The sequence below is a fragment of the Ostrinia furnacalis genome, unplaced genomic scaffold, assembly GCF_004193835.3.
Source record: "Ostrinia furnacalis isolate ACB-3 unplaced genomic scaffold, ASM419383v2 OfSCF4495, whole genome shotgun sequence".
Taxonomy (NCBI): domain Eukaryota; kingdom Metazoa; phylum Arthropoda; class Insecta; order Lepidoptera; family Crambidae; genus Ostrinia; species Ostrinia furnacalis.
Genome location: NW_021134734.1, coordinates 550525 through 562206, shown reverse-complemented (window position 1 = coordinate 562206; position 11682 = coordinate 550525). Strand labels below are relative to the sequence as shown.

The window sequence follows — 11682 nt, the reverse complement described above, 5'->3', positions numbered from 1 at the left end:
CTGCTACTTTATTCTAATTAATTACATATTTGTTACTCGTTGCTGTTAATTACAATTCTCAATCCGTAAATAATTTCTTCTCTCTACCGTGTTCGTACTACTGTCCTCGTAAAATCATCGTATCCGATTGTTGTAATCGGATTACATGAACATCACTCGACCATGTATGTCCATTTGGACATATCGGAATGGCACGCTTTGACTAGCAACTTGCTGTATCTACTCTAATCCATATCTGTGTTGGAGGCACTCACATGCGCAGGTCCCACAGGCGCAGCTTGTCGGCGGCGGCGGTGTAGAGGCGGTGCGCGTGCGCCAGCGCCAGCGCCGTCACCGCTACCTCGCCCACGCCGCGGTTCGACGGGCACGCGCCGCTCACGCCGCTCGACCTGAGGCCCGTCAGACACCAGTATTAAGTAATTTGTAAGGGACGGGACGAGGCTAATTAAAGATGTTACTCGTATTGAATATGATTTATTACTGAACTCTCAAATATTACATACATTGCTTTATATTGTCTTACTACTACGTCACAAATTGTGGTGTTGGTGCCATTTGTAAAAAATCATAGTTATGTGCCGTCGACTATACAGTTAGCATCAAATAGTTCGTGACACCCAAGACAAATGAAACAGTGAATGATTTGTGAAATTCGCTAACTATACATTTTAGCATTCATGAAAATTCGCACATTCAATTAATCTTTTAATTATTATTAATCTTACAACTAATATTTTCTATGTATCTCTGTTGGTTTCTATAAATATGTAAATAAATTTAATTATTGTCAATTCATGTATTACTAAAGTCCGGTCGCCGAGCAGATAGAATTTCGTCCAATCCTACCCATCCTTATCGCTCGCGCATAATTGAATGGCTGTCGCGACTGTGTGACGGGACAGTAAATGTGCGAGCGCGACAGCAACATAATTACGCGCGAGCGATAAGGATAGGTAGCTTGGGGTCATTGAACGAAATTCTATGTGCTCGGCGACCGGACTAGTAGTTACAGAGTAAATACAAATGAGTAGGTCATCTTCATAGAAACGCACCGAGCGCGGTTTGTATGTGAGCGCGCCAATACGTATGCGGCGCGCACGCACGCACTGACAAAATTTAGCGTGGATTAGCGGTGAGTTGCCCCGAAGTTTGTCAGTGTGTGCGTGCGCGCACATGCATGTCGCGCTCGCACACTCACTGCGGGCGCGCGTCGCACAGTCGCGACAGCAATATAATTACGCGCGAGCGATAAGGATGGGTAGCCTGGGGTCATTGGACAAAATTCTACGTGCTCACGGACCAGGCTTTAGTTATGCGACTGACCACAAGGTAGAGACAGGCGTGCGGCTGCGCGTGTCATACAGTCGCACGGCGGCGCCGGCGGCGGCCAGCACGAGGCGCGCGTCGCCGCCTTCGCCGGCCGCCAGCGCGCTCACGGCGCCGCCGCACCAGCCGCGCCACGCCTCGGTACCGGCGGATAGGTCCCAGCCGCGGACCGAGCGGTCTGCAAACCGTGTTAGGAAGAAACATTTCATGCACAAAGAAAAAAAAGATATAAAAAGACAGAGGTAACACATAAAACATAACAATAGAAAAGTAAGGACGGTGAAACGCAACTGCAACGAAACTGCAACTTTCTGATGATTCTTATGAATGAAACTGAAAGTTTCAAACTGGTCGCGTCACGCGGACGCTATGGCAGAAACTTAGATGCAACTCAAAAGTAACTAGCAGTTGCAGTTTCGTTTCACCGTCTGTTCTGGGCCAAAGTGAACTGGGGGCTTAGTGTGAGTTCACGCAAACGTCTTCACTAGCGGGCACGTTTAAAAATTACATATATGAACATTTTAGTTCTGGAAAGTTTCCGCTAGGGGCACTGTGTAATCCGTCATACATTTAATGTCATTTTTTTACGCAGTCGACATCGATTGCGTTTGAAGTAAATTCAAACTACGCCCCCTGAGCAGTGCCATCCTGTCACAACAGCGATGCCCGCTCGGCATATGCCGTGGGCCACGGTGCAATGAGGAAGGTCACGACGCTGGTTTTCGGCGTGCCCTATGCCGAGTGGGAGTGACAGACACTAACCTATATTGCATAAAATATACATATATTTAATAATAGTGTGCGAATAACGTTACACTGGGGCTTTTGTGAAACACAGTTCTCTGCATATACCCACAGGGTGTATTTGTAATATAATTTTGTAATGCCACCTGAAGGGAAAATACTTTTAATACTATAGATAGAAAATGTTACTCAAAGAAAACAATCCTTTATTTTTGAAAAGAAAGAGAAAGAAAAACTGCATTCAATGATTTCCAAAAATTCACCATTAATTCAATTAATTAAAAAGTTATTTGTTCGACTTAGGCTTCTTATACACGAGCGGCTCATAGCCGACTACAGTGGTAACGGCAGTTTTTAGCCTTTTGGCGGCAGTCGTCGATGTGGCAATGGCTGCCGTCGACGAGTCGACAGCTTGCGGCCAAAAGGTGGGGACAGCTGCCGTTGGATATTAGCCGCTCATGTATAAAGTATAAGAAGCCTTAAAAGCAAGGTATAGAAAGAACACGTCTCCTTATCAACTGACCGACTCCGCCGCAGCGGAGCAGATGCGTGGTAGTGGTCTTTTTGAAAAGAAAGAGAACTGCATTTAAAGATTTCCATAAATTCACCATTGACTTCAATCATTAATAAGTTATTTGTTCGTCTTAAAAGCAAGGTATAGAAAGAATCCGTTTCCTTAAGCAGGGTACTCATCTAGCCGTGTAGCATGTAATGTATCAGATACTGTATCAAGTGAGTACATAGGCACGTGGTTCGCAGGGAGATCGTAGCGCCTCGCCGAGTGGCGGTATCACTGCGAGCACAAAGGCGGCTCGCAGTAGGATCCAGGAGCTCGCAGCCAGATACGCGGTGACCGTGGACGAGCCGTACTCACTTGAAGGTTGGTTACGTTACATGCTACGTTACGTGCTACATGGCAGGTGAGTACCCTGCCTTATCAACTGACCGACTCCGCCGCTGTAGAGCAAATGCGTGGTGGCGGCCAGCGCCAGCGCCGCGCCCGCGTGGCCCTCACACACGTGCGTGCACTGCACCCACGACGAGCCCGCGCCGCCGCCGCCCGCTGTCGGCCGGCCCTGTGTCAACACTTAATTTAGCATGTGTCCAGGGAGCTTAATGCGAGTTTACATCTAGCTAGCGACTGCGTAAAAAAATACATTTAATGTATGTCCGAGAACTAAAATCTTCATAGACTTTTTGACGCACTCGCTAGCGACGACGTTCAATGCAAACTCGCACTAAGCACACAGATGACGCGGTTTAATTCTTGCGTTTTGAACCGCGCCATTGAGATTCTTAGAAACGCGCGACTGCATGTGGACAAAATGTATGAACCTCTTGGACCTCACTATCGCGCGATTCAAAACTCCCGAGTAAAAACGCGTCCTCTACCGGGCTAGGACGCGTACCGTGACAAAATCTTATCGATGATTTTAGACGATAAAATGTCGCGATAAAATCTTATCGCGACGCGAATTCTAGGCCTACTGGACAGGCTCTTAAGGTCGGACCGCATTTGCGCGCACTGCATTGCGCGTCAAAATATTCCTTTGTAAGCAATTGTGCTGTGACGCGCAGCGACACGTCGCCATAATGCGACATACTCTGTACAAAATGATTGGTGAAAAATATTTTAATTATACTGTAATAACTGAGCAACCTCTACGAGATACGTAGAGACGATAGTGACATAGCTCGTAGAGACGATGTCCGTTGGGGCAGAAAAGTTCTCGAGTGGCGACCATGGGCTGGAGGACGTAGCGTGGGCAGGCCTCCCACTAGGTGGATCGATCTGGTAAAGGTCACGGGCAGAGCCTGGATGCGGGCAGCGCAGGACCGTTAATTGTGGAAAACCTTGGGGGAGGCCTTTGTCCAGCAGTGGACGTCTTTCGGCTGAAATGACCGAAGCAACTGTGCAGTGTGCGGGCGACGCTCATTGCAGCGCCGCCCTAATGCAACATACTCTATACAAAATGTTTGGTGAAAAATACTTTATTTAGACTGTAATAACTGAGCAATAGAATACAGTGTACCTTGAGCGGCATTTCCCTGACGGCGCCCTGCGGCAGCGTGTCTTGCGCGCCGGCGAGTCGCAGAAACACGTCGTCGTCCCGCGCGCGCCTCGTCGCGCCGGGCGACGCGGGCGGCGTGCGTGCGGCCTCTCTGCGTTAGCGGCGCGCGTTAGCGAAGCGTGGCACGACAATGGCGGGCAAGGCGAAAACATTATGACAAACGAGGTGGTAGATTGTCTGGCAGTGGAATATAGTTTCCACCATATTTTGAACTTTATTCCTTTGTCTTAAGGTCCAAAAACAATGAAAAATTTGCACTTGTTATACCCGTTAAAAGCTTAAAGATAGAGAGAATATTTACCAACTTGAGACAGTCCCGGGAACGGCACATTACTGAGAATTTCGCGTTTAAAAGATGCCGGGAATATTTTCCAACTTAGTGATTAAGCAGTATAGATCAAAAGTTATTAATTTAGTTTGCAAATTATTATAAGGCACAAAAGACGGGATATTAGCTACATTTGCAAATAAGGTCCGTTTTATTATGTTTGCTAAGTATGTTTTCGCCTTTACGCTGTAGATGGCGCGGTTAGTTTGAATAGTATTTTCATACACATGGAATCCTTCATGATATTGTCAGTCAGTTTTTTATGTAGGTCGAAAATGTATTACTGTTGTGTTAAAAATAAATTTCGAATTTTTAATTTATGAACGATTGATCGATTAAACATTTTCATGTATTTCAATGTTTATTATGGTGGCTGAATATGATGAAAATGTTGTATAATTTAAAATAATGTTACTGTGACAAGATTTGCCAATTTCCCATGTGACCACCTTAGGTGAAATGTGTAGGGAATGGCTGGTTGGCAAAAGCAGCTAAAAAACTATTTCTAGAGTTGCTAGCACACTAGAAAAAAACATGCAGTGGTGCAAACGGAAAGATATAAAAATATTGTAGGTACTTACTTATCTTCTTGCAAATCTAATGCGCTCTAACTAAATAACTATTTATTAAATACTCACATTATTTTTTCAATTTTAATATTCATTTATATTCAAATTATTTTGTGAAAAATGGTTTTGTCACTTATTTTCTACGCACAAAAATATCTATAAGGGCAATACTATGTAAATTATTTTATTAGTTTATATTATTCTTCCAAAATCATAAATATTGCAAATTAAACAAACTTAACACAATGTTAGTTTCAATCGTTGTAACTTATCTGTGTTGACAATTTTTCACATAAAAAAATTATTAATTAAGGGCTGATTTTTCAATCGCCAGATATCTTTTATCTGAAGAATAAACTTGTCATTTTGACATATTTCCCATACTGAAACTGTCAATCTGGCAAACTAATTCTTCAGTTAAAGTTATCCGACGATTGAAAAATCAGCCCTAAGTCACCGTAAAATTGTGAATTTCATCAGATTATAATTTGACGTAGTCAGATTACAACTTCACTTGACGTAGTCAGATTACAACCTAACCTAACCACTGTTAGTTTACAACCTCACGCGGTAAATTATAAACTGACGGAGTTCACAATTTCACGTTGACATATATTTGTAGTTGTCATAAAACACAGATAAGTTGGCCAACTGTATATTGTATTAGCACATTTGGCAAACCAAAATACAACTCATGCTGTAAATAAGGTGACAAATAAGGTGCTCATGCACGCGGGATGCAACCACGATTGCAGACAAACACAAGCTTACTCAAAACAGTTTATTAGACTACGTATATATACAGCGTACGCTACGGTTAAAGCTTACATTGTGACCATTCACTACTTATACAACCAAATGCATTTCGATTAATACAACAGCTACACAATTAAAAATGCTAAATTAACTAGATATCATTTGTTTACTGCGATATTCTAAAGCTAATATAAATTATATCTCTTCACTAAGTGATCTTTGAAATACCATTCGTTGTAAGCTAAAATACCCCATCATTTTTAATCCTATTTTTTTATACATTATTATATAATATTCTCTTAGCTTTGGTCGATTAGTGATTAGATTAGTCTTATTATTATTGTTCTTTATCTGACAATTAATTAAATAAAATTTAAAAATCACTGCCTTCACAGTTGTTGACATCTACTACAGTAAAAGAAATAACTGCTTTATTCACTGCTATTTTAAATAAGGTTATTAAAATATCATAACTTAATATTAATTTGAAGCATTTGATGCAGATCTTTAAAAGATTAATTGACACTTTTGGCAAAAGTTAGGCAACAGGCTTATTATATTGGCTACATAAAATACAGCGCGGGGCGGCATATCTTCACTGGCACACCGATTGGACAGGCTACTTCATTTATAAACGTAAGGTCAATGGAGAGAAATAATAAACTATGGTGAATTGCCAAAAGCATATCATTATTTCGAGAGCAACGTCTTCAAATAATTAATGAAAAAAAAAAGCTGGTAAGGTTGAAAAAAAAATGCGAAAATTATCAACATTATTAAAGGATAAGTTGACTGCTCAAATTTATAGCGTCATTGATTAAAGTTAGTTTCTAACAAAGTACAATCGTCTCCATTGACCCACGGCAAGCTTCGACGTACGTCCGCAACCCCAGTATTCGCTAGCGCAGCCCGGCGCGACGTCAGATGTCAGTCATCGAACGTCAGTCCTCGACTATGTTGAGATCAGTCAGCAGGCTGCAAGCAACCGCGGGGTTATTACGAATCTAAGCAACCGGTTGCTTGACAATTGCATCGCGACTGCAAAAAATGTATGGAAACTACCGCCATCTGCAATAGGCTAGTTTCCTAAATAAAAAAAAGTCCGACAATTATATTATCAAAAAATATTGGACACGTGTTTTTGTATTTATCAATCAAACAAGTTATTACGAAGTTATGATACGTTGAAATCCGCGTGACGTTACCCTTTTAAGCACTCCTTGACGTCCACAGGCCTCTTTTGAACTTTGGCGCGCTTTATCTCTTTTAATTTTCAATAGTTTGAAAAACTATAAAATACGTATCGAGTATTTTTTGATAAGTTAACTGACGGACTAATTTAAACTCCTGCTTTTTTACGCAGGAAACATGCCTACGCGGCGCTGTCATTGGTTGGCGTAGCAGTCGCGTTGCTATTGTATCAGCAGCCGGTTGCTAAGATTTGCAATAAGAATACCGGTCCGGCAGCGTCCGCTCCCTCCGCTCTCGCACGAACCGCGGCCACGTGTGCAACGCGAGACCAATCATCGGACGAAAGTTGAACGCGTAGTTTATATTGGCCCAGTCAACAAAACTTAAGATTTTTCACTTCTTTTATTTATGGCAAGATTTTGAGTCCATATCAACATTAAATAAGGTCTAGATTAACAGAACATTAATTCATTCTTGAAAAACATGACTATTTGGAATTAAATTAATATAACAAGTAACCGATTTAGCTTCTCTACACTTATAACATATTTTATTCAAATGATGACGTAACTGTCCTATGTCACTACATTAAAAGCAGATTTTTAACAGCTCAGTATTGCACACGTGGCGCTCTTATATCGCAATCTATACATGTATCAGCCAGCTATTAAAGTAAACTATTTCCCAAAACTACAATATTGCAAACGCTTCACAAAAATAAAAAGAAAACTTTATTCAAACCAATATTATTTATATTTTGTAAAACGTTCACAACAAATCTTACTTGTCTATGATTTAATATCAGTTGAAGTGAAGTGTCATGCAGATCATAAAGTGCGTACCTACAGATATCGTTAGTTCTATTGTTGATCGATTGATTTAGGTTCCTTAAAAATAACGCTAGCCATAAGACGTTAGAAAAAAAGCATAGACAAGTAAGTAATAGTAATAAAAGTATTAAAAAAATCTAACTACTTCCCAACTAGCCAACTACTTGTGTAGCACATACATATACCCAAGCTGTGTACATGCAGATACGCGGTGGACGCCGAGGTGCGGAAGGGAGAGGGAAGATAGTAGAGAGAGAGAGAGAGAGAGAGAGAGAGAGAGAGAGAGAGAATAAAGTGTCCGAAAATTATATCTTCAGATAAAGAAAGAGCGCTTTTAGCATCGTGTTTCAACTACTGATTTTGTGTCAGTTTCTCATTTGTTGGTTTTCGTGTGATAAAAAGAGAAGTGTTTTGTGAATAAAAAGGAATATTGAATTGTGTTGTTTCTAACGCAGGCACATATTGTGTGTCCCAATTGGCTTTCTTATTATGTATTCTTCTAATCTTTTATCTTCTTTCAGTCTAGTATATTCTGTAGGCGAGGTTTTAGAGTGTCGTTATTTTTAACCTATAGCAGTCCAAATGTTGCACTGAGCACAACAGCAGATTTTCGCGCATTTTTGCGAGCTATATGTAATTGAATTTTGTTTGTTTTTCAAACGTGTGCTACTTCTATTTACTGTAGGCATATGCGCCCTAGTGTTTCTTAAGGGTGTGTTATATCCTACCGCGTCGTAGTGTAGTGTGTCCATAAAGTTAATATACCTAGCGGAATAGAGCAACAAAGAACTGAGCGAGCGAGATATCACTAGCAGCAACACTGTGTGATAAAAAGAGACGCGTAACTATTTGACAGTTCGTTATCACTTAATGGTATGCTGAAAATTTGAACTCTGAGATTTCAGATTTTACGTAAGTGAAATCGTGAATGTTTATGAGAAATAGTGCTTCAGAAACGTGGTGACAGGTTCCGTGATTGATTAATTGTACACAACAGTGAAATAATCCTGACACTAGACACACAAATGACATCCAGTGTCATCCAAAATCGTTTTCGTTTGACAGCTCGTGTTTGTTGCTCTGTTCCGAAGGAATATTGACGTTATGAGTGTGTCATACAGAGGTGATACGTACAAGGAGGCGGGCTTATGCACGGGCTGCGGTATCTGGCGGCGCGGCAGGCGCGGGCTGTCGGCCACGCGCCGCGGGGACACCGGCGACTGCGCCCCCGTGCCCCCCAGAGGACTAAGGCCTCTGAAAATACAAACTAGGCGTTGGTGAACCACGTCAAACATCATCATCTTTTCAGCCATAGGACGTCCACTGCTGAACATAGACCTCCCCCACAATGGCCATTTGGCTCACGTCAAAACATATCCTGCCATTACTCTTTTTTTTTTGGTTATTGGCTTTGCATGACTTGTGCGCTGCCATTTTGTCGAGTAAAACATTATTCCTCTTTGAAGTTTTTTTGAGAGTCGTCGTCAGTCGCCTACTGAGGCCAATATCAGGGATCCGCTGCCCGTTTGGTTAGCTGGGGGGAATGTAAGCCAAATTCCCGTTTGCATCTCGTCATCTCCAGCAGCGACTGCGTCATGTCTGGGCCGGCGCGTGACGTCACACTCACCGCAGGCTGCCGGGCGCGCTGGGCACGCGGGCGAGGGGCGCGGGCCGCGGGGGCGTGGCCTCCACCAGCGACTGCGTCATGTCTGGGCCGGCGCGTGACGTCACACTCACCGCAGGCTGCCGGGCGCGCTGGGCACGCGGGCGAGGGGCGCGGGCCGCGGGGGCGTGGCCTCCACCAGCGACTGCGTCATGTCTGGGCCGGCGCGTGACGTCATTTTCCATTAGATACAAAATAAAATTTTAGGCAAATAGGCGTATGTGCAAAACTACGCCACGTATAAAGCCCAATCATACGATTCGTCAATCTATACGAGTAGTTGCTTACATAAACATATATTTTTTATAATCCAAATCTTAAATAAAGCCATGAAAATATTTAGCAAATTGTTTTATTTATAAATTATGACACATTATATAGTTATTTAATTTTTAGCGTTAAGAGTCGCATCTCAAACTAATTTGAAAATTATAAATAACTTGAAAAAATCGAACTGCCTAAGGCATCGTGGGTTCAATTCCCGCCTTAGGCAATTCGATTTTTTCAAGTTATTTATATTTTTTTAAAATATGACACATTATGTTAAAAGACCTAACTAAATCTCGAGCACAGTATATGGGCGTATTTGCGTTAAAACGTAAAACGGTACATTAAACGACTTTTTCTAACTGATTTATTATTGATATAGCACATGATAACAATTAAAATAATTACATGCATAAATAAAGAGAGTAATCGCTTAAAATATTATATTTACGTTGTCATTTAAGTCTCTTTACGTTGAACTATATACATGAAATTATAGAAATATGCCGACGTAAAAGGGCAATGCGTAAAATCTCAAAATATATAAGAAAAATATAAAAATTGATAACAGCAGTAGCAAAAGCATTACATGTTAAGGCTAAATGTGAAATTTCATTAAATTCGTTTTAGTAGGTCAGAAGATATGACCCAAAAATATGGTTCTGGCCAATAAAATGGCTCTCCTGTAAAATTTACTTTTTTCACTTACGCCAGTATACGTAGGAGCCATCGATAAGAGTTATGCAAGAGGAAGGTTCAAAATCAAAAATACTTTATTCTGTTTAGACTAATATTTTTTGGCACACTTGTAACGTACTTAGTACGTTACACGTGTTACACTGCCCAGAGCCAAAATCATTAGAACGTCAAAACAAAAAAGGTAGCCCTTAAGGGGCTTCACATGTCTCCTTATCCTTTGAGCCCTACCAGCGCTTCTAGACAAACATAATATGGCAAGTGCTGAGAAGAAACGCTGGAACAAACTCATAAATAATATCCTTGGAAATTTTACAGTGCGCCTCTAGTCTCAAACTAAGCAAAGTTTATGGGTACTGGACAACGGATATAAACATACTTAAATACTTTTTTTTTGTAAATACATACATTCAGGGTGACTTTGCAATCAGTACCCAAATTAGGAGCGAGCGACTCAGAATCAGTAACTTAATCGATTTACGTAAAGAAAACATATTTTCTTTCATATTTAATTACTTTTATCCGTTGTAAAATTGGCACACGTGGATAATTTGCTTCGTTAAAAACTTAGGATATGGGCACACGCGAATCAGATTTTTAATGTTTTCTTTTGCGGTGATAATTAAGATAAAGTTGTATTGTTAAATTGTTCTACAGAGCTTATTAAAAAAAATAGATACTGTTTACAAAGTCGCCCTGTCAAAGAACACGTCTCCTTATCAACTGACCGACTCCGCCGCTGTAGAGCAGATGCGTGGTGGCGGCCAGCGCCAACGCCGCGCCCGCGTGGCCCTCACATACGTGCGTGCATTGCACCCACGACGAGCCCGCGCCGCCGCCGCCCGCCGTCGGCCGGCCCTGTGTCGACAGTTCATTTAGGCCATGTCCAGGGAACTTAATGCGAGTTTACATCTAGTTAAAGCCCGGTCTGTGAGCACGTAGAATTTTGTCCAATGATCCCAAGCTATCCATCCTTGTCGACGTTGCGACTGTGCGACGGGCGCCCGCAGTGAGTGTGCGAGCGCGACAGCAACATAATTACGCGCGAGCGATAAGGATGGGTAGCTCGGGGTCATTGGACCAAATTCTACGTGTTCGCAGACCAGACTATAGCGACTGCGTAAAAAATGCATTAAACGCACTCGCTAGCGACGACGTTCAATGCAAACTCGCACTAAGCACACATATGACGCGATTTAACTCGTCCGTTTTGAACCGCGCCATTGAGATTCTTAGGCGA

At 41.9% G+C, this 11682-nt stretch overlaps 1 protein-coding gene across 1 annotated transcript in view; it reads right to left on the bottom strand.

Annotated features, from left to right (window-relative positions):
• Positions 1-250: 250 nt before the first annotated feature.
• LOC114359579 (kinesin-like protein 31E) overlaps positions 251-11682 on the bottom strand; it is a 68674-nt gene continuing 57242 nt past the window's right edge. Inside the window, exons 19-23 of the mRNA XM_028314022.1 lie at positions 8951-9070; positions 4097-4233; positions 3017-3133; positions 1324-1504; positions 251-389 (exon numbers count right to left, since the gene is read on the bottom strand). Of these exons, the coding sequence (XP_028169823.1) occupies positions 251-389; positions 1324-1504; positions 3017-3133; positions 4097-4233; positions 8951-9070 (694 nt within the window). The remainder of the gene's footprint in view (positions 390-1323; positions 1505-3016; positions 3134-4096; positions 4234-8950; positions 9071-11682) is intronic.